The sequence below is a fragment of the Brachyhypopomus gauderio genome, chromosome 1, assembly GCF_052324685.1.
Source record: "Brachyhypopomus gauderio isolate BG-103 chromosome 1, BGAUD_0.2, whole genome shotgun sequence".
In the NCBI taxonomy this organism is placed as follows: Eukaryota; Metazoa; Chordata; class Actinopteri; order Gymnotiformes; family Hypopomidae; genus Brachyhypopomus; species Brachyhypopomus gauderio.
The window spans coordinates 28,019,919-28,044,439 of record NC_135211.1 but is presented as its reverse complement, the minus strand read 5'-3'; the positions used below and the strand labels follow the sequence as shown (position 1 = coordinate 28,044,439).

Here is a 24,521-nt window from a genome sequence, read left to right as displayed (position 1 = left end):
TTTACCTGTAACAAGAGTCTAAATGTAAACAATAAATTATGCACCTGCTGCCCCAGCAGAAGGAGTTATGAGGAACATCAGAGTGGCATTTCCCCCAGAAGGAAAATGGAGATCTAATAAACTGGTCTAATCTCATTTCCATCTATATTGCACTGCCATTACAATATGCAACTTCTTTGGATATTCCCACTACACAAGGAGATGTGCTCAGAGGAAGAGGGCACACACACACACACACACACACACACACACACACACAGAAAAAGAGAGAGAGATAATGGCCTTCCAAATAATGTCAGAGTCAAATTGTGAGGAAAATAAGCACCAGAAAATGTTCCTACTGATGGACAGACAGACGGAGGAACAATTGGATGTTTGGGCAGATGGACACAGTAAAAATCTCTCTGAGTTCCACTGAGGAGCTGAAGTGGTGGAGCTTTGAACATGGAAATGTTGCTCCTGAAGGTCCAACTTCCAGCCCGTGTAATAAACATGTGTTTGCGCTACTGAAAGTGTGACCCGTGATGGAGCAGTGGTGTAGCAGTCCACCTACTAGCTGATCATTGTCTAAATAAGTACCAATGTAGACAAACAGTCTTTAAGATTGTACATTCAAAACAAACTGCAGCAAAGATCCAGAACCCCTCTATATTTGTTTCATGGATACATCAACCTTATTTAATAATAAATATTAAGAGGACTTATGTTATGTATATCAACCTTATTTGTGAATATTAAGTGATTTTATATATACACCAACCTTATTTTTGCAGAAAGCAGTTCTAGAGCATGGCTCTGCTCAAACCAGAATGTGTATGTGTGCATGAACTCTGCTCAGGTCAATGTGTGTGAGGTTCTGCTCAAGCTGATGTGTGTGTGTGTGTGTGTGTGTTCGGGGCTTTAATCAGGCTGAGGTGTGTACGTGTGAGCAGCGCAGCACATGTTTATTAACACAAGTAACGACCTATAAAAGTAGTCCAGCAGGGAGCCTGAACAAGAGCTTCAATGGTTCCATAACCCCCAGAATGGGCATGATGTAAAGAACCTCTGAGATGTTTGTTTGATGACTCACAATGACCCCTTTTCTGAAATGATCCATGACATCATCTGAACGTGGGCCTTATGTGTGTGGTGTTCGAACCCTCCCAGCAGCTCAATGGCCTGTTATACAGCACTATGTGAAGCCCTTTGTACAAACTGAAAAACACCCCCACCCCCCCAAAACTCACACTTCACACCAGCTCTAGGCCATCAAAGAGTGTGGTGGGCTGTTTCAACCCTCTGTACTCTCCGAGCTACTCACACCGCGCCAGGTTCATTAAACCCACAGCATTCTACGCATCCAAATCTCTCGGAGAATCGATACTCTTCTAAAGGATTCTGGAGGGTTCTCTCAACACACAGAAATTTGCTGTGTTCTCATATCTGCTGACCAGGCAGCTGCATGTATCAGCACAGAGAGTACGCTTCCCCGCACTGTCAACAATTCATCCTCATCAGTATAAATATGCGATGGGTGCTTTTGCAAACAGATCTAAAACAAGCCAACAAAAAGACAAAATGATGATAAATAATGGAGTCCACTTCTCCCGCTGCTCAGAAGAGAAACGCCCACACCGGTTGTCACATTCTCCAGGAGACGAAAGGCTTTGGAACCTCGCAGGACGCATGTGAAAGCGATGCGCTAATCGAAAGAATGCTACAGAAACGGCTAAAAGCAGTTCACACAGGGTCAACCATAATTGCAGAGTTAAAGTGGATTTATTTTTCTCATTTTCACATAAAAGTGGTTTAAATGTAAACATGAGGTACAAAAACAAACACAAAGCCATAAATTAAATATGATGTTCGGCACTTTTGTTAATTGTTAGAAAGTGCCATAATGTATAGTACATGGTCATAGAGAACAGTTACAGAGGATGCAAGTAAACACATTTACCATGAGACATCACTGAACCAAGCTCCACTGAGAGGAAAGTGAGTGCAGACATCAGTTTTAATTATATTCATATCAATAAAAAAAACATCACCCACATCAATAAAGAGAAAAAAAGTCCCTTCTAAGACCTTAGAGATTGTGGCAAAACATGACATTAGTAAGTATTATTCTGTACTGCTGAGGACACTATTACTGACCCGTTCTACTATTGACCTGCTAACAACACTCCTATTGATCTGATCTACAAGGTCTCAACCAAAAATGGCACGTTGAACCATATGCTCATGCCCATCTTTCCGCTCTCCTCATCAAACGGTCAGCTAATCAGTCTCTCCAGCCTCACCGAGGACCTCTACAGTAGACCATTACGGAGCTCTCAGAACGACGGCCGGGCCGAAGGCTTTGAATCTTTCATCTCGGCCTCTTAGCCGTCCTTCTGAGTGCGTTTGAGGGGCGGCGGAGGGACAAGTGTCTTATCGTGCTCGTTAGCAGCTATTACCCAGAATCCTTCCAGCAAACGGAGCTCGGAAGCTAACAGAACTGGGGCACCATGAAAAAGAAAAGAGAAAGAGCAAACGCGTTGCTCGGGCAGGAAGCCTGTGTCGTTAACTCCAGGTGACTGTTCTGCCCTCACCCTGCCTTGGGTCAACAAGCACGGGTTGACGGGTGTCGTCTCAGATGACCTCGTGGATGTAAACAGTTGCATCGGGTCAAGGAGAGGGCCGGAGCAGGTGGGTTCCTCCGAGGAGAGGTCAGAGGTTGACCTGTGAGGAATTCCCACTCCGTGATTCGTCCAACAGACCATTTAATGGCTTGTACTGGAGTCAGACGAGCCTCTTGGACTCAGCGAGGCTCCTGGAGGTTGTGGAGGGGTCAGGAGAGCCTCAGACTGCAGTGTTTCATGTTAAGAGCTCTCAGGTGTCTGAGAAATCAGCCCCTTAATGAGGCATCTGTGTTTTGGTGCGGAAAACATGCAAGATGCTTCATACCTGGTTCTGCTCATTGTTATTGGAATGGAGAATAGAGACTACCAATAAGACTGGGTTCATGTTCAGGTCATTAACATATATTTCCAACTAAATGCAGCTCATTTTGGTTTTTTGAGGTTTTCACTGGGGCAGTCCCTCAAAGCAAACCAATAAAGTCCAGCTTAACTCACTGATAGGAATCTGGCTTCTGGACTGAGCTAGTTCCTGAGATGAGGAGGGGAATTCACTTCTTGGATCTCTCCCTTAAAGGGAATCTCTTTAGCTAGCGCTTTTACAATACATCAAAATGATTTCCAATGTCACAAAATCGCTTGTTCTGTGATTTCAGGTCTAGATGACAGAATCGTTTCTCCAGACCAGATCAGGGTTGAGGAACTGTCATCACAAAGCAGTATCACACTATTAAATGGAGTCTCATCTCTTCAGGGTCTGGTCTCAAGCTCCAGACACTGAGACCAGGAGACCACGAGACTGTCTTAATGTGATGTGCATCCCCCAGACTGACAATAGCAGAAGTTCAATGTTGCTTGTTACTGGTTACCTTGCTGTTAGAGTAGGGCTCTTCTCACCGAGTGAGAAGAGCCAGTTAATTATGATAGCGCCAGTTAATGTCCAAGTATAATAGATACATGAGGAACCCAGTACAGATTCAGACTAAATATGGGCAGTTCTATAATAAACTGATTTAGTTTAGACCTGAAGAATGACATTGATCGGTTAAGATATAAGCGCAGAGGAGATGGCTATCCTTCCTCTCCATATCATCCCAGAGAGGAGTTTGGTAAACATGGACGCTGTGGGCTCATACATCTTTACCTCCCTTGGAATTGCTGCCTTTTTGTTCTCATCATTTAAAGTGGAATTTTAAAACATGTGAAGTGAATACAAGCATGTATTTTTTTTATGAGGCTTCATCTAAAAGATCAGATCTGTTGCTAGTAAAATAACAATCCGAGCGTGTGATCCCTTCCTTACATGAACCTCAACCTCTCACAGGTCCCACACCACAGCATCATAGACCACCGTTCTGCTGAAGTTAGCACTCCCAAAATGGGCCAATCAGGCACATTAGCACATGTCACATGGCATTAATGGCTGCTCCTGATGAAACAGACCTGCTCATCATGACTGGCACCATCGAAGGCCCCGCCCCGTCCAGTGCTTCCTCGCCAATCAGACCCTGTCTGCGCAGGTTCAGGATGGAGTCGGCAATGATGCGGGCCGTCTTCTTCTGATATCCCCCCGACGTCACCATGAGGATGGGGACTCCTCGTCTTCGCGCAGCCCTGAAAACGATCTCATCTCTCTTCACGATGCCCTGGAAAAGAAGGACACTCACCACTATTGTAACGCCATGGCAACGCGTACCTAAACACTCTCTTACTAAACTCTTGCAGCCATTACTATGACAAACAGCTCACGTGCCGTGCAATGATGACCTGTGATAGCAGATGAAAAGCAGTAATGACTCATACCTCTAACCAAATGATTATGTTCAATTTGTCTCAACTACAGTGCAGTTATTCATAAGTAGCTTATCATAATGGTGTGTAATATCTGTTATGACATCGTTAAATGCTAGAAATTATATGGGGAGAAATGGTTTAAACCTTTTAATAGTTTAAGAGGAATCCATTTTAACCAGGGATACAGAGTGGCTGACCCGACATACAGGCCCAGGTTCGACCGCTCGGAGACCCCAGGTGAGTCCTCCTACCACACACCTGCTCTTAATGACCGTGTTGGTTCCTGTTTATTAGCGCTGTAGTGTTCACACTGAGGGAGTTTAGCACTGTTGATAAAGTGAAAGTCAAACCTCGATCTGGTTCTGTTTTTTACACACTTCTTATGTTTGATGTAAAGACTAGAGAGCTGGCAGCTGTTGATGACAACAAAGAGCATGTTTGACGTGTAATATTCACTTTTGCATACTGTAACTATTTTTTTGAAGAAAAAAGTTTTTTTATATTCATTGTTGTCAGACTCTCATTGATGATTTTTGTGATGTATGAAAACAGAACCAGCTTGTTATCCATAAGTTTATACTGCAACACACCTACCCTGACATATTACATGAGCCTTATAAAACTGATATGCCTGGTGCCTTAAGAGACCCTCAGCTGAACACTTAGAGCTTTACTATAGTGAAGTGTCTAACCTGGTGTACCTATTTCTGCTTACCCCCAAACCACCACACTTCTCCCAAAGTAAAGTTGCTACCACTGGATTCTCCAGCCAGTACTGCAGACCTTAATAACAGATTCATGAGATGCTGACTAGATAAGGAGCTTGCCAGGCAGTGTCAAACGATCCCAGATTACAGAGCAAGCTCAGGCAGGACGAGTGACCGGTGGCAACACCTGTGGTGATATGGCCAGGCCTCCGAGAGGATCCCCGTCGAGGATGTCTGTGCCTGCGTTGTAGACAATAATGTCGGGTCTGATCTCATTGAGGGCACCCTCGGAATGGAGCTCCACCTTCTGGAGATACTCCATGTCCTCTGTGCCCCAGTCCAGCTCCACCTTCCTTTTAATGGCCCCTATAGACCCACAAGACCCAGTCAGTCCACTTATTAATACAGTAGAAATCATTGATTGGCCAGCAGAGGAACGACCCATTCAAACCAAGGCTCCTGGCCCCTCCCTGAAATCCATATTTAACTCTGAGAAACATGGGTCCTCAAATAATTCTCTTGGGTGTCCACACTTCATGTGACAGGGTGCAGGAACAGGGTCAGAACAAATTACAAAGAACTTCTCTCCTCCTGGTGGGTTTCCCGCCTGGTGGAGTGCGTGTCACATTTCCTAGAATGCCACAGAGTCCACCCAAACAGTTCTTTGCTCATTTTGTCACTTTTAAGACCTAATTAGTCTCTTGTGCCTTTAACTGTGGATGAAGACATGAAGGAGAGAAAAGCAGAGTTTCTGAAAAGCAAAGCACTTTGTGTTTGAACACAGTGGAATGTCACAGAAGGAAGAAAAACAAGGAGGAATGAAAGCCAGCGTAGCTTATCTGAGGGAGCCAGGCTGCACCTTCAGACGGATGGGAACGACTGACAGACAAACTGGTATAATTGAGCTTTTGTTTAACGACTAAGGAGCGAAAAGGTTGAAAGAGGAAGTGCGTGTGCACGGCTCTTCCCGACAGGCTGGCATTCGTTGTCAAGGAGAATATGGCCCATCTGGTAACCAACATGCTAAATCTGCATGACCAACACTGGAAGTGCCCACCCTGGCTAACAGTGACATTACTGATTAAACAAGTGCCCACACTGGGCTAACACTGACTTTAATAACAAATCCACTAATAAATCAGTCATTACTAATTTGATGCATTATGGGTTTCACAGGAGTTAGCTTTGTTATTTGATTATAGGAAGTCATTGCCATGTGTGGAATTTGGCCTGTTTGAACTGTTGTGGGTGTGGCCCACACTCTCAGCACACTGAAGTCCTTGCAGTGCGGTGCACTTTTCTGCACCCCTGAACACTATGACTCCCCTGCACAATTCTGCCCCCTTTAGGGGAGTAACAGTTTCAATTCATAATGACACACAAGGCTTGGTTCTCCCTCTCTCTGTAATTATATGCAAATAACGATCACAGCAATGCAAAATAGCTTGAAGAGCCTAAAAAAGTCGGTTAGAGGTTTGCATATCACTGCAGTGTGGTTATCTTCACATAATCGCTCTGAGTGATGAGAATCCGCAGTGAGGAGCTTACTCTTGGCATAGCCGTCCCCGGGATAGATGTAGCGATTGTAGACGTCCATTATATACACCCGTCTGTCATCCAAGAAGTCACGCTCGTGTCCGTTTCCCTGGGGGTAGAGAGGAGAGAGCAGAGGGTACAAAATGAGTCGTGCAGCTCCCCCGCCTGGGTTTAAGCTCGCATGGCCCCACGTGTAATATAATACGCCGTACGGGCCACATTCCCGGAACGGCAAGACGAAATGAAGCTCAGTTCATCCCCACTTTGTATAAAACCTTGACTTTAATATTAGTGGACCCAAGTAAGGCTCCGTAATGTGCAGCTGTGATAAATAGCAACGTGAGCAGAGGCAACGACCGCGTGGCTACTCGGCTAGCCCGGATTTGCGCGGCTCTTAAAGATTTTAATTACTTTGTGCTCTTTGGCGCGCTGAATAAACCGTACCCCTGCTGACGAAGAAGCATACTCATTCTCGGAAAAGCGGCAGGCTGTGCTGGTAGCCTGGCCTTCAGAGATCCTTCACTCTTTATTGTAAAAGCTCAGATGTTTGGAGCTGTTTTCTCTCTTCTTCTTTCATTTGCCACACTGACATGAAGCTTCTAGGAATGTGCTCTCCCTCTCCACATTCACCCCGAGACTCTGAAACAATACTGATAGTGGGATCAATCTCTGTCACCTGCCTCTCTGGGTGCAGTGGATGAGGTGGAGGGGGGGGGGGGGGGGGGGGCAAGTTTGCTTTTGATGGAAAACATGAGTGACAGGATGAGATGAGTGCTTCCTGCCTACGTACGGTTGCTAAGCTGTAAGCTCAGCGCACCTAAGCCCCTCCCCCCACCCAACCTCCATCATTCTTCATTATCTTCACTCTCTCCATCACTCTCACTGTCTGGATGCCGTGACCCCACCATCGGTGGTGGGATCCGGGCCTCTGACACAGCACTTTCTTTCGCTCTCTCCATCTTCAGCCCCGGGAGAGCCTGCTGGATAATTGGGAGAACGAGAGAAGGAACTCAGGGACAAATTCCCACTCTCTTTTCCACGGCGCCTTGAGCGGTGAAGCAGCAAAACTCGTTCGGCTTCGAGAGGCGTGAAGTCGTGGTACGTCTACGGCGAGCTGACCATGAGCAAAAGCTCGTCTAATTGTCTGTGCCATCAACGTGGCAATGTCCTACTCTTGCGAAGCGAAGGTCATCAAAAATGAATCGCTGAAGAGAAGCAGAAAGCCGGCCTCTCACGGCAGACTGCAGAATGGGTTTTGCTTTTATATCCTAAGGAGCACGAGCATTTCAGACAATACGGATATGACGGAATACAGCAGAGCTTAACCAGGGTTCACTTTTCTGATTTTCCTGAGGAGTCCATCAACTGTCACATTGAACAAACGGAAAAGAAAAATAAACCTTGAATAAAAGAAATGTTGATTTTTGTACATAGCAGAGCTGTGGATGTGACCCTGGACTCCCAGAGCAATGTCCAGTTCTGGACAGTTAGAACAGAAGGTTAAGGCCTCCACTAGCCAAATACTTCCACACTAATATACATTTCACTTCCATTCTAAGGACTTAAAAACCTAACCAGTCGAGATCTATTCCTTGAGGTAACTGGACTTTCATGGATTTGGACCTAAACCATGTGATTGATGATGACGGCGATCAACAACCGTGGCACTTTTGCCCTTAGAGCGAAAAGCATCTGTCACATGCCTGGTGTACTGCATCTCTACAGACAACAGTTTCCATAGGAACGTCCAATGCCATGAGACCGGTCCTTGGAGGACGCACAACAACAATACCGCCAGACTCCAAACGAGGGCCGTGGCAGTTTGGAGCCATCAGCAAGGAGTCCGTGCCTTGCGTCCGCGTTGTTGACCTGGCGTGCAAATAACGCAGTTAATTAGCACTGGTGAATTCATACTGGCCAGGGACTTTCCCACTCAACAATATTAACCGCTACGACGGGCCATAATTCCGGCCGTTTAATCGGAGGCTCAACTCCGGCTTTGTGGCTCTGTGTTCCTTGCTGTTTTTGTAAGCTTAGCTGAGCCAGCGTCTTCGCCCGTCCCCGTATACATGCCTGAGCTAGCGTCAGCCTCTGTGCTCTCCGCATGGCCTTCCATGAATTATTCATTCGGCATCTGCATCGATCTGATCCCCTCTGCGTCGGTCGATAAGCAAAAAAGACCATAATTACAGTCGAGCTATGATTCAAAGCACATCTATAAGCAGCAGTCCAACCACAGAGATCTACCTCCTCCATCCATGCTAACTCAATTAATTAGCTGTGTTCGTTAGTGGGGGACACAATTCATTGCAGTGGAGAACAATCAAACATAGAGTAAAGATTCCAACACGCTGCCTAGAAGTGATGAAGAAAAACTAATGCGTGTTAGCATGTGTTCACTCTGCGCTAATCACTGTAGCTCGTCTTAAACAAGACATTTTCCTTTCAGCCTTCTGATGTCTGAAATATTATCCAAGCCAATAATAACAGTCCTTTAAAAACATGCTATTATCACAAGATTGCAGAGTAATTTACTCCACCATTACAGAGATTATGTGTAATTATTACCATGGCTGTTCTCCAATAAACTGCATATAAATGTTTCAACATACCAAGTAGTGAAAAAGGTCTGACCCCTAAGTGTTCAGCCAGTTATATGATAGCATGCCATCAATTATGGCATGAGTAAACACTCCACCCACTCCATTAAAATACTAACATTCATTGGCCACTGCCTTAGGTACAATCATCTTATAAGTGCATTTTTATATGTGCACAATTACAGGCTGCTGCCCATCTGTAAGCATGAACAGCGTGTTTGCCCCACCTGACCCCTGACCCCACACCACTGGTGCAGCACTAGGTGGTGGTCAACACCAACGGGGCGGAGCAGCAGATGGACAGCGAACACCGCGAGGTGTGTGTGCTGTTTCTAATAAGGTGGCGGGTGAGTGTGTCCTGTATGAGCCGGGGGGCGGAGAGGCAGGAAGCCCAGGGAGCTGCCAGCATGAGGAGGTTCCCTCGTGTGTCGTGCACTGGTTCTCTAGGGTAGCCATCGTTCGCCCCTGCTGATGATTGACTGCACAACTGCAAAGTGACTTTGCTATGGAGACAGAGCTCTTCTCATTTTATCCTCTCATCCCTGGGTGCTTGCTGATTCCTTCTTTTTCTCCATCTCTCTCCCTCTCTCTCTCTCTGTCTCTCACCCCCCCCCCCCCCCCTCACCTTCAGTCGTCCTACACTTCAGGACAGCGTTCTAAAGTGCCTCTCAGGTGACAACACGGTGTCTCATGAGGGCTTAATCACTCCCAGGTCACTCCAGGTGACTTCTGTTACGCCAGACTGTGAGCGTGTAGCCGAGCTGGAGGCGGTTGTGTGTGGATTAGTATGAAGGGTAAATGCAAGAATACAAGACCCAAATCAATCTGCTGTTCCATTCCAGCTCAAAGGGACGACCTGTATGACTTCAACTCCACTGGGTAAGAACGTTGTGTACTAAGGCCAGCAGATAGAGATCGCAGTGTTTCTTTAATGGCAAAGGACTTTCAAAGTCCTCAGAAACCTGTCTCAGTATAATTCACAATTTATGCCGGTCGACGACAGCGGTGGCTCCGATAGCAGCTCTCAGCTGTACGGAGCCGTTAAGTCCAGATGCCAGTGGCATGCGTGTTATGGCACGGAGGAAGGTGACACGCGTCTGAGAAGTGACAGAACTCCCTAGTGAGCGTGAAGTGGCAATTGAGATGAGGTCTGATCATCCTTGAAAGTGCAAATGGGGGTGAGGGAATAAACACTTTCTGGACACACGGGACGTCAGAGAAGAATGAGTAAATTACAGAAAGAAATGTGCTGGTCTGCTTCCAACGTCTGTCCAATCCAGCCCAGCATCTGACAGGGTATCTGACTCTTTGTGATGCTGAGAACTCATTGGCTCTTGAAGGTTGTTGTTATGGAGGATTTCTTAAGTAATACACTACAGGAACCAATAGCAAAGGCTTGAGATAAACACTGGCAAGCCTAAAGTTCATCAGAGTGTATCGAAGACCACATCAGCCACTAACCATCTCCTCTAATGGTTGTTCTCAACCACCAAGGCACCATTCTTACCACTGCACCATTTTCTCTAAACTATAAACATAAGCCTATTCGTAAAAACACTGAATCTCATTGCAAAATCAGCCAGCGTGCTCAAAAGCATATTCTCCATTTAAATCAAACTTTGCACTCAGACGGCACATAAAACGCACATGCTCAGGCTTTCATTACACTGGTGCGATCAGTCCAAAAGACAGCTCTCTAACTCCCCCCCCCGTCCCCTCTAAAGCCCTCCTCTCTAAAGCCCCGCAGGCAGGTCAGAAAACAAATGATACTTGGTCATTCGTATAAACAAATGGACAGTTATGTTGGGACTGTCTAGTGCAGTAAACTGGAACTAGATAGACAAGTCCAGAAAACAAACACATACTCAAATCAAAAGCGAATTACAGTGCTGTAAAGAAGAACACAGAAAATAAACACAGGGTATACCAACCAGACAGTTTATTAGGACCACCTTGATCGGGTCGGACCACACTTTCGCCTCCAGAACTGCTGTAATAGATTCAACAAGGTGCTGGAAACGTTGCTCACAGATGCTGGTCCATAGTGACATGATCACAGCACCACACAACTCTCCCGTTTCACCACAGGTGATCTACTGGATTGAGGTCTGGTTACTACATAAGCCATTCAGGTACAATGAACTTTGTCATGTTTAAGAAGCCAGTTTGAGCTGATTTGAGCTTTTTGACATTATTCCGGTGTTATGTTGTCCAGTTTTGGTCAACACATGTAGCCTCAGTTGTCTGTTGTTAGCAGACAGGAGTGTCCCCTGCTGTGGTCGTCTGACCCTGTAGCATGTCTGCTTCAAGGTTTTACATTCACAAAATGCCATTTTTCATATCTTGTATGTAAAGGGTGGTTATTTGAGTTAATGTTTCTACCAGCTCAAACCAGTCTGGCTATTCTCCTCTTACCTCTGACCTCAACAAGGCATTTTAACCCAGAGAACCCAGAATCCGTCCTAGAGATGGTTGTGTATGAAGATCCCTGTAGATCAGTTTCTGTAATACCTAGACCTCAAGTACAAACTTAATTCCCTTTCTTCCTCATTCCGTTTGTTGTTCAGCAGGTCTATGTTGACTACATACCTAAATGCACTGTGTTGTTGTCACACCCAGAGAGCGCACACTTCATTCACTCACACCCAGAGAGCACACACTCCACTCTCACCCAGAGCGCACACTCCATTCACTTACACCCAGAGAGCGCATACTTCATTCACTCACACCCAGAGAGCGCACACTCCATTCACTCACACCCAGAGTGCACACTCCATTCACTCACACCCAGAGAGTGCACACTCCATTCACTCACACCCAGAGAAAGCACACTCCATTCACTCACACTCCACTCACACCCAGAGCGCACACTCCATTCACTCACACCCAGAGAGCGCATACTTCATTCACTCACACCCAGAGAGTGCACACTCCACTCACACCCAGAGAGTGCACACTCCATTCACTCACACCCAGAGTCACAGCCAGAGAGCACACACTCCATTCACTCTCACCCAGAGAGCGCACACTCCATTCACTCCCACCCAGAGAGTGCACATTCCATTCACTCACACCCAGAGAGTGCACATTCCATTCACTCACACCCAGAGAGTGCACATTCCATTCACTCACACCCAGAGAGCACAGTCCATTCACTCACACCCAGAGTCACAGCCAGAGAGCGCACACTCCATTCACTCCCACCCAGAGAGCGCACACTCCATTCACTCACACCCAGAGAGCGCACACTCCATTCACTCACACCCAGAGAGCGCACACTCCATTCACTCACACCCAGAGAGCGCACACTCCATTCACTCACACCCAGAGAGTGCACATTCCATTCACTCACACCCAGAGTGCACACTCCATTCACTCACACCCAGAGTGCACACTCCATTCACTCACACCCAGAGAGCACACTCCATTCACTCACACCCAGAGAGCGCACACTTCATTCACTCACACCCAGAGAGCACACACTTCATTCATTTACACCCAGAGAGCGCACACTTCATTCTTTCACATTCATCCCAAGACCCTGACTGGGTGGCCAAGAGTGATACTGAGAGCTTGAGGATTGTTTTTTAACTTCACAGTTTGAACTTTCCAAAGCCTGACAACCACTGCACCAATGTGTGAACACAGGAAGACAGTGGTTACAGTTCTGAGAGCAAAAGGGTCCAGTGAAACACTGATGCAGTAGTCAGAAACGCTGTGCTCATACTGCACAAGCCATACAGAAATACTGTAAATGACCCTCAGAATACAAAGGCCGGAGAACACACAGAAAATGTTCTCTAGAAAATCCTCTTGAAAATGCGGAGGCAAAACCTTTCACATGTATTCCTAGCCCAAGAAGATTTTTGCAAGAACTGCTGATTTTCATTATGAGAGCAGGTTCAGCAGATTTAAAACACACACACACACACACACACACACACACACACACACACACACACACACACACACACACACACACACACACACACACACACACACACACACACACACACACAGCAGCTTGTGTTAAACACTCTGCTAAACTCTTTGATGGACAGGAGTTACAGTATGCAAGGAGCCACTTCCTGTCTGATCCAACATCTTTTTCTTGGGCGACTGCAGCAGCAGCTTTATTGTTATTCTTTCTATTTAATCATTTAAATGTATATTAAAAATATACATCTCAATTAACTGGCAGATAACATTAATAAAAAACATGTAAGAAGTCAGATGAAATTCTTTTTTTTTCTCCATGTGTTCTTATCTACTGAAGGAATCTTAAGAGATCCTCATCATCATTACACAATAATTACCCTGCAATTATCTTAATGACACCCTAAAAACCTGATTAAAACATCACCATTAGAAATAATAACCAATTGCAAATGAGGTGTGAAAGAGGAAAAAAATTCCCAGCATGCTGCAGGGCTGAGAGTGATGAGGCTGGGGTGGAAGACCTGCGAGGGCTTCCATGACGACAGCATTGCGTGTGTAGGGGACCGCCATGACGACACCGTTGCAGGGGCAGGGGGTTGCCATGACGACACGTAGGCTCGGGGTCGGGAGCGATCCTCACCTGATGGGCGTCCAGATCGATGATGGTGGCCTTGGAGACTCCTTCAACCCTCTCGAATAGAAACTGTGGAAAGAAACACACAGGCCAGAGGGTTGAGATGAGCAGCCACTGGAGTGTGCAAACAGAAACTCCGATCGGACGCTGGGAGAAATTTGGACGATGACAGGGAACATGTTTGATGTGGAGGAAGTGTGAGACACAGCTGTTAGAAACAGAAACCCTGCTTGGTCCACATCTTCTGTGTAGTTGTAATTTCACACCTAGTAGTGCGTGTAGGGGTGGAGGCTGGGAACACCAACATGATGGAGGTGCACGTCGCACCACTCTGATAAACATGTAAGGCACTTTGGTTGAGTTGCCTCTTCTGTCCAGTAAACCTAACAGGTTTAGATGTCTAATGAACCACTGTTCAACAGCCCCCCATGTGTGTGTGTGTGTGTGTGTGTGTGTGTGTGTGTGTGTGTGTGTGTGTGTGTGTGCGCGTGTGTGTTTGTTACGGCCAGGGACATATCTATCAAAAAAGTGACATGACAGTCCAATAATATGGATATCCTATAATTATCCCGACATCCTCCGGTTTAAGTGCCCTTTAAGGGAGTCTAATCCATACGTCCAAATGTCCATTACTTGGAGAGACAGCTTCCATTTTGCAGACATGAGCAGAACTCTGAGAGGATCTCTGGCTTAGCCACGCTGCTGTCGTACCTTGATAGCGAGCGTGATGTCCGCGTAAGCACAGAAGCCGCCTCCCTTGTCACTGGAGCAGTGGTGGAAGCCACCTCCTAGAGACAGGAAGGAGAAGACGAGCTATCAGCCAAGCCTGACCCCGCCGGAGACCCCATTACAAACCGGCCCGCCACGGCCAAGGCGTGACTGGAGTGTTAGGAAGATTAAATGGAACCCGTTGTCCCGATATACCTGGGTGAGGAATACTCAGTAGCTGTCTGAATGCGTAAGGCAGTAAGACTTCCTTCGCATGCACCTGTGTCGACCCATTCAGCGACGTCCCCTGAACGCCGGTCTAGACTGTCCCCCTTTGACCTGCCACATTTAGCCGCATTATACATCTGCCCTCTGTGGCGGCAGGTCAAGTTTTCATTAGTACTATATTGCACATCCATGTGACCTCTCCCATCCCTACGTGACCTCACCCATCCCCGTGCGACCTCTCTCGACCCCCCCCCCACTCAGTGCCACAGCAGACGGAGGCGAAAGGAAATCTATGGACTCTGCTTCTCTCAATCCCTCAGCAGACGTGAAGATGAGTGGATGTTCGTGTTAGTGACCACACACTCCTGCTGAGGAGGGGGAGAGAGACGTCCACACACGTGGAGCACACCAACACCCTCTGCTCCTCCACACCATTAGCACCAACACCACTGTTGTGGGGGGGATGCAGCGGGTTTCCAAGAGTGTAGCTCTCATCACCGATTGGTCAGGATCGAGGGCGAACTGTGGCAGGGAACTCACCTACGTTTATGGCCCATCCTCGGTCCATGGCGAGCTTCCCGGCCTGCAAAGTGAGACGGAAGCTGTTCAGAGGAATCACATCAAATGTAAAAGTAACAGAGCAGCTGATACTCTCGGCCTCTGAGTGAGTTCAGGGAGCGTCTACAGTGCTCTGAACAAACGGGGCTTGAAGCGTTCGGCCCGTGTCATGATGCAACCTTTAAATTAAATTCTGAAATTCTGAAACGCCATGTGCACTGAAGCTTATGGAGGTGTTTCTCTGACCCTTAGCTCACAAAAAGGTACAAGCACAGGTCTGAAATGTAAGTAAATAGCAAAACCTTCCTTTAATCTATCTTAAAGATTAGGATTTCAATTCCTATTCCTGTAACAGAAGTTATTCGTTTTTGACCAATCAAGCCTTTTGTTTTACCAGACGATGTGACACATGTACCAAATGAGCAGAATACCAGTCAAATGTTTGGACATACATGAGTAAAGGCATGTTTAATAAAGGCATATTAGCTCCTCCTCCTCCATGTGCTTTGCCCAGGTGAGACTTCAGGACCGATAGAGATGCATTATAAGGGGCTGCTTCATGAAGCTGGTTCAGAGAACACCATGAGCCTGCAAAGCTGTCTGCAGCGTAGCTTTACTTCGGAAACTCTATAATCTATAATCCCACCACCTTCTGGATCTGCGTACTACAAGAAATATATGACAGAAGGCCAGAGGCCATCTGATGTCCCTGATGGGCCACCACACTGGCCCGCCCCGCCTGCTCTTCCAGGGCAGTACTGCTCTCTCTGGAGACAACAGCAGAATCGAGTGCAAAGATCAATAAATGCATTTAATGGCAGAACTGCTGGATAATACAAGCAAGGCTTCAAAATCAATCTCGGTAAGCGTGAGATGTCTTTCAGTGGGGAATGCGGGTGATGCCGATACTCATTGTGCATTTCCATTTTTTTCGTTTTTAAGTTAATATCTCATCAGAGACACACATTCTCCACGTGTCCTGTAAAGGTACCCCGTAAAGCAAGCCTGTAAACATATAGTCTGCACAGTGCCCTCTGGGTACAGCTCTGGAAGTGACTGTTCAGTACTGCCTTCATTGTGTCTTGTGGGGTTTGGCTTATAAATTCAGTAAATAACTGGACCCGAGAAATACTGATATACAAACTGCATGTGTCATAAAGAACCCCGTTATATTAAAACAAAGGAGACAGCTTTGGAACGGAGGTTTCTGTTCTGACTCATGTAATGTCCCTGATGTAGATGCACTGTGGTGTGAAACGAGATAGAACAGGGAGCCATGTTTGGAAGGATGACGAAGACTAGAACGGTACGACAACCCGGCCGTGTGCTCCATCGAGAGAGAGAGAGAGATGGTTACACTAAAGAAGGACCACCAATACACACACATGCGCACACGCGCACACACACACACACACACACACACACACACACACACACACACACACGTGCGTACTCTTATTGAGCATACTCTCCAGGGTTCTGGTGCATGGCTTTGCATGTGGAGAGGGTATAAGAGAGGGACTCTCTCTGGAAAATACCTCTCCTTTTCCCACCACCTACCACAGTCTCTCCTCATGCCACACACGGTCTCTCCTCATGCCACACACGGTCTCTCCTCATGACACTCACGGTCTCTCCTCATGACACTCACGGCCTCTCCTCATGACACTCACGGCCTCTCCTCATGACACTCACGGTCTCTCCTCATGACACTCACGGTCTCTCCTCATGCCACTCACGGTCTCTCCTCATGACACTCACGGCCTCTCCTCATGACACTCACGGCCTCTCCTCATGACACTCACGGCCTCTCCTCATGACACTCACGGCCTCTCCTCATGACACTCACGGTCTCTCCTCATGACACTCACGGTCTCTCCTCATGCCACTCACGGTCTCTCCTCATGCCACACACGGTCTCTCCTCATGCCACACACGGTCTCTCCTCATGACACTCACGGTCTCTCCTCATGCCACACACGGTCTCTCCTCATGACACTCACGGTCTCTCCTCATGACACTCACGGCCTCTCCTCATGACACTCACGGCCTCTCCTCATGACACTTAGTCTTTCCTCCTACCACTCTCTCTCTCTCCCTCCCTCCCTTTGCTTATGTCTGCATGTTTGATATAGGCCACACCTGCATCCCTACACAATGTTGGAAATTGCAATCATCCTTCATCAATTCAAGTAGAACGGCGTGCATATATTGCCCCATCTGCTGCTCTTTTAGGACACAGGCTGAAGACTAGCAGGCAGAGGCTTTAGATGGAGCCACCAATCACTGACAGATCTCATCGCTTCCCACCAACTCTGATCTGTGATGGGGGACTGCAAGCTCCACACAACTAACACACCCCCCCCCCCCACACACACACACACACACACACACTCTCCCATCACCGCAGGCTCCAGAAAACACAGCATGCCGTCGTTTCTCTGGGAGACAGATCGAAGCGGGTTGTCTCTCTCCGCGTTGGGCCCTGTGGGTGTTGTCATGCGAGAAGCTAAGCTGAGGCAAAACCCTACAAGGCAGACTGAGGGATCTCTAAAAGCACTTTCCACTTTCACAGCTGCACTGTTACACTGTCGTCCCCTGGGACAAAAGAACAGAGTGTAAATCCAGACCCGGTCCTAATCGCCCCAGCAGAGAGTCAGATAATGAAGTGGGTCCCTCACAGTAGACAGATCCAGGTTGGTAAGCACAGCAAACAGAGGATTACATATCCACCTACGCAACACACACACACACACACACACACACACACACAGCTCCAGCCTTCCTTAGATGGAACAGCCAATGCAGACACTAATCATGCACAAAACACACTATGCCCTGCCCAGTATTTCTCTTATCATGAGGTCGTCTGCTGATGAATCAAGCGTGCGTGCGCACACAAACACACACACACACACACACACACACACGCGCACACACAAACACACACACCCATACCAGGACTCCACCACAGACAACAGACAGCACAGCAAATCCTGTGAGAGAAGCCTGCTAGGTGGTGTAATTCTGCTCTGTGCCCGAGAGATCTCAGGCCTATCGTAGTCACACGCACCTGCCCCACAAGACACGGTGCACCGTACAGACCGTCTGAAACAAAGCTGACCCGGAGAAGAACCTGAGTCTCTGAATCTATGGCTAGGAACAGCCATAATCCCAGGAGCACAAGATATAGAATGCCAGAAAACCTCTAATCAGACAGCACTTCTACAAAACCTGTGTGTTTAGCCCAACGCTAATCAACAGCTGGCCAGCTGGAACACGCTCACACTCAGACAGATCTTATTAGGAGAGATAATCATATACTCACTTCTTCAAATCTTCTGTGTAACCACCACAGAACAAAAATTGCATGCATTTCTACTATTTAGCATCTCCTCAGAAGATCTGTAATTGATTTTTTAAATTCTGTTTATTTATTTCTAGTGCTAGCAAAAGTACTGCACAGGCCACTCCCCTCAGAGCTGTGTCATCACAGTTGCTCGGCGACCTACAAACGGGTAACACCGCCCCCAAGTCTTCCCACAACAGACCAGTCGGAAGACCAGCTGAAAGTGTGGGTGCACACACAAGCTGGCGATTAAACATCGGGGTGATCGGCTCTGACGTAGGGGAACAAACACGGCCTAGAGGGGAACAGCAGGGTGACATTAACATCACAGCCCACTCTCATCCAACGTACTGCGATCTGCTTTTATACAGCCGTAGTTAGCATGCATTTCAAAGCCTGAATCTTGGTTCCAGCCCTTACTGACAAGAAACAAGCAAACAAAATAAACAAAACAGGAAATAAACTGAGATCTGCATTTCAGTAACATTTCAAAAAATGATCGCTTTTCAGTGTTTGGAGACTGCGTCTACTTCACAGTGACTATAGCTTCTGTGCAGCTTCACTCTCCCAAGGGACATCGGAAAATGTCACATTTGCGTTGTCAAAAAGCATTTAAACATGAAAAGGAGTCCAAAGGTCTTGGGCTTATTGTGAGTGGTCCTATGAGTGAGAGGTTCATTGAAGAATGGTGCTGGGATTATTGTGTGAGGTTGCGAGTGTGAGCTAAGGTGTGGTTGCGAGTGTGAGCTAAGGTGTGGTTGCGTGAGCGTGTCTGTGGGGGACGTACCATGATGGTGCCACCCGTCTGGGTGCGTAATGGCCTTAGAACTTTGCGCTGAACCAAGAAATTGGGCAGAAATATAAGAGGAGGGATTTCTGTGATAGTGGCAACCACCAGGGACCACTGGAGACAGAGAGAAAAATACACACACACACAATTTCATGCTAAAACGTAAGGAGTAAATATATTAGGGATCACTTCAGTCTAAAAAATACAATAAACAAAAAACAAACAAGGACATTATGCACCACTGAGACATCAAATAAAATCAGAACACAAAGAATATCTTTATCTAAATATCTAAATAACTTAACTTTCTGGGGCCAGTTACCCAAAAGCCCTGCAGCAGTAAGTCCAAGATCATACTAAGTGAGTATGTTTTCACCACAAGCTGACATCTTTACTGCACAACAGACCTTTTGGAAAACTCGCCCCAATCAGGTAGATCAAGCCAACACTGGATGTGGCCGTTTCATGTTAGTGTGCCTTTGAGATGACAGTGTAGACCAGTGCCAAAATGCTCAAACACGATAACAGACCACTACTGACGTACATGGCACAGCACGAAAAGAAGAGGAAAAATCAAATGTAGTCAGTCAGAGGGGAACTGAGGTACCTCTCTTGAGCCCTCCAAGAACCCGTTCTGCATGCAGAGGGAGAAATGATACACAGAGCCATTTTATAGCGCGATGATGTCCAACAGGAACTAATACTTCCTAAGACTTCTAATATAATATAAGCCGCCCTTTCATACTGGTCTGAGATCAGTCTCATGCTTTCGCTGGTAGCGATTAAGGATGGGGTCCTGCTGATCCCAGCGCACGTGGAGAGACATGTGTCTGACAGTCCTGGCTGTGGAGAAATGGCAGGACAGACCCTGATCGTGTGCTGTGGAGCCGTCGGGGACCACCCTGAGCTAAAGAAGAAGGACGGCTTCCTAATGTTTGGGTGGGTGGGTGGGGGGGCACCTGGCATGGCTCTGACTGCTGGGAGAACTGGAGCCAAAATGAAGGGCTCCCCAGGCAAGCCCGGGCGTTTCTGTCCGTCATTGTTGCTAATGAGGGGAAAGGTTATACACTGAAGACAATAACATGTACAGCTGGCAGAAACATCTGACTAGGAGTGTTATGCAGGAAATGTAACAATTTGGTCATTTAACGGCTGGTTTAGTATGTGAATGAAAATGTATCCAGCGGTTTGATGCCCTGAAAATGAGCCTCGGGATGACCTATAACGTTCAGCTCACAGTGGCTCTCGTTTCAAAGCTCAGGATGGATCTCATTTCTTAAATCTGTGATTTTGCTGACTTCCTGTCACTTCCTGTCGCCCTCAGTATTCAGGCCAATGGGAGACTGAAGATCAGCCACTTTTCAGGCAATCAGAGAGCAAAAAAGCACAAAAAACAAGGACAAGGTAAAGCCTGGGAGTGAGCCAGGCGAATGTACCTTGAGTCTACTCAGATAGCGTCTGGTGTGAACCACCAGGAGGTCCTCTTCACTGGCCTCCCTCGCTGGAACAATGGTATCATCTGTGATGAACTGCTCCTCTGCAGGGCAGACAAAAAATAACAGACCAATTTCAGCTAAGGAGAAAAAAAGTTTCAGAGATCTAAAACTATCTTCAGATGGATGTGAGCCGTTATCACTACCTCCCCAGAACGTTCCCACCACTGCCATATGCAGAGCTTTGCAAGTTAATAAGTTTATCCGACAAGCACCACATCTCCAGGGTTAAGAGATGGTTTGGGGGGAGCTTGCAGATAGAAGAGCCCATGAGAGACAGAGGCTTTGTTCAGGTTTATCTGAAGTTCCAGCAGAGGGGCTTCTGTCTGTCTCTGACCTTGCACTCAAAGTCAGAGCGGTGGAGGAGAGGGCTGGCCTTGATCCCCCCCCCCACCCCACCCCAACGGGGGATCTGCCCCCGCCTCCACGCTCACTCTCTACTCATTCCATTCTATCACCTCTCCCTCCTTCCATCTCTATCACCATACCAACCAACACCCCCCCCCCCCCCCCACCCCACCCCCCAGACGCAACTAGACGCAAGTCTAAAACATCATCCTCGGCTGGTTTTAGCTGGGGGTACCTTTTAAAAGGTGGATGACTTTGCCCCATTTGCCCGCATCAAAAGGGTGGAGCTTCTCCAGCCCCATGAAGGTGATGTTATACTCCGGGGAGTAAACTATTGGCAGGCATGTCGAAGGAACCCGTATGTACAGCTCTGTCTGGTGTGAGCTAGTGAAAGAAAACAGAAACGTACAAACATTCATATGTTTACACATTAGTCTTAAACCTTATCACCATCCACACACAAAATAATGATATTAATATGGCATGACATTTTTTATAGTTAAAAAAGTAAGTCTTATTTCTCTTCAATTTCCCTGTAGGAACCATAATATCTTCCCAGGATAAATAAGGTTCAATCTATCTACCTGTGAGGGACTGGGGTTAATTCCCCCTATCTGGACAAAAGCACCATACTATACAATAAGAGTCCTTGAGCAGGACTCATGTCTCTATTACCCACCTGACCACCTCTGTAACATGCTTGAAAATATATGTTGCACTGGATAACAGTGTCTGTCAAGTGCATAAATTTACGTTTATCTACTTAAGTTATAATTATTTTAGAAATAACATGCATTTAGAATATACCACTGACAATGACTTATACACCATGAAGGCAGAACATTCCTGTCTCAGTGGATACAGGTTGTTAGTGTGGAGGACATACCTTTTCTTTCCTTCTGAGACGTCTGTCCTTGACATGATGACCACTGCATGACAGTTTTCACCTGCCATAAAATATTAGAAACTGAACGCTGCCGTACAATGTGTGTATAAGTGTATGTGTGCAAATGTAAATATGAAATGTGTATACTTTTAAACATAAACTAAATCCTAACCCCGGCTTCACAGAAAAAATACATTTCCCACAATCCTCTGCCAATCTTGCACACGCGCTCTAGGAATTTATGCGACGCAACGCCAGTGTTTTGGAAACATTTTTCGTATTAGCTTTTCGTTCGAGGTGTTAGATTAACGTAGTGGGTTTACTGTACATCGTGGTCTTTAATGCACCTGGTTCGATGTCCAGAAAATCGATTTCATATTGGCTCTCGCAGAAAATCGCGGTAAATGTGCAAAAAGCACGACTCACCTGCCAGCCATTTTATATTTCCCTTATTTATAGGGTGTGAGAATTATCTTCATCTATTCGTTTATGATACAGTTGTTCGTTCTGTGTTCACATGTCCAAAATAGTTTCAGGCTGCCACTAGCGTGGAAGGTTCATCCCCAGTTTACAAACCTCCTTTTCCTGTCTTTCTATTTCCCCATGTATACTTGCGCTGCTCACGCGCTCTTGCCTTCACTACGTCATACTGCATTCACTGGGCCGTCTCTAAAACGTCCTGGAGCGCGTAAGATTTTTCCGAAAATTCTCAAAAGCGCTAAACGAGAAAACGAACGGTTATTTCATAGCCAGACGTACCCTGAAGCAAAACTGAATAATAAACCATTTTTGTTTGTCGTTATAGTATAGTAAAAAAAATTGTATCGTAGTGTAATTAATATAATATATGCTAAACAAAAATACCCAAGCACAGCGATTATAATCAATATCAATTATTAGTAATAATAATCCGGTGTCAATACAACACATACAATGACAATTAGCACATAATAATGTGGAAAAATCCATCCTGATTGGCCTACATCCGCTGCATGTAAAGTAAATGCCATCAGCTCTGTGATAGTTACTCCGAAAGTATGGAAGAATGGTACCCCCAAGAACACATGTGTAAAGCATTTAGGTACTGAAGATATAGATTGTTGGTCGTAGCATATAGACGAACTCCAGACGTGAAAACGTTATCCGTCTGTCTTTGCAATGTAATTACTACAGAAATCTCTATAGTCTCCACAAATAGCCAATTCGGGGTACTTGCAATAATATGGTCACCACGTGTCTAACACATTATGAAAAACATGACGTGTAATTTTTCTGAATTGTTTTGCCGAGTAATCCATTACTAAGGCGACTGCCTCCGGCTCTTTGGTTTCTAAAAATAGCTGCGTGTGTAACGCTTGCGTAACGACGTGGTGGCTGTAGAGACTCGGGTGTGAGGTCATGCCGGAGCTGCTCTGTGATTGGCTCAACGCGTACAGTTCTCGCAGTAGCCTCAGGACGAAAATCCTTTCTTTTTCTTTTTGTGGCCAGCATATCTGAATCCTTAAAAAGAAAGTGTTCAGCTCACTGCTTTAATGTAGCCCAGTTTTTTTAAATATCCATAATGGCTTCAAAGGTTCTGAAGGAAAGAGCTCGCTGCCTGAGGTGTTGTCATTCTGTATCCTCACTGTGGGTCTGTTATCTAAAATTTGGCATCTCGTGGAGTGAGTGGCTTCTCCCTATAAACCGAATATTTTGCCACAAATTGAGGTCAGTGCTGTCGATTTTCATATATTAGTGCAGTATTTTTCTTCTCCTTCTCAGCACCGATGATTGGCCCTGTCCCTAGATAAGCTTAATTAACGCTCTCACCCTCCATCCTTTGTCCGTCTCTTCAACAGGTGTTATCAAACACGTAACCTTTAGACTCAGTTTCCCAAGTGTGTCAGCGCTATCCATGAGGAGTTTTAAAATATATTGGAAGTAGGCAGTGTCACAGACTAAAATATTTTGCCTCCTGTCTTGCTTTAGTTTAAAAGGATTTTGATTCTTATAATCATATTTCCTCTATATTCAAAACTCTGAAAAGAGGCCTTTGTCCTTCAAATGTGAAGACTCTGCAGTATCATCAGAATTTTTGCATTATATTTCATACTTGGAGCCCCTGCTCAACAATCGTTGCATTTTCATTTATTAAAAAAAAAAACTCAGCAAAAATGAAATAATTCCATCCATGTGAAAGCACACATGTGCCTGTCATAACCCAGTATTCCTGAACTAACCAACACAGTGCTGAATTTCCACCTCAGAGTCCAGCTGGACATGACATGAGTATAATGGGTTAACTCAGTAGATTTGTGCTGTGTAGTACAGTGAGAGCTAATCCTGGCCTGGTTTTGAATGTGCCTGAATGT

The 24,521-nt window shown here is 46.2% G+C and overlaps 1 protein-coding gene across 1 annotated transcript; it reads right to left on the bottom strand.

The window, feature by feature from the left end:
* Positions 1–1,738: 1,738 nt before the first annotated feature.
* hdac11 (histone deacetylase 11) lies at positions 1,739–23,487 on the bottom strand. The gene is made up of 11 exons (XM_077007655.1): positions 22,597–23,487; positions 22,171–22,231; positions 21,520–21,668; positions 20,880–20,980; positions 19,441–19,557; positions 15,287–15,329; positions 14,522–14,598; positions 13,817–13,879; positions 6,650–6,746; positions 5,289–5,467; positions 1,739–4,246 (listed from the first exon to the last, which is right to left on the bottom strand). Exons 2-11 carry the CDS (start codon positions 22,203–22,205, stop codon positions 4,007–4,009), a joined length of 1,101 nt encoding a protein of 366 aa, XP_076863770.1. The 5' UTR covers positions 22,206–22,231; positions 22,597–23,487; the 3' UTR covers positions 1,739–4,006.
* Positions 23,488–24,521: the final 1,034 nt, after the last annotated feature.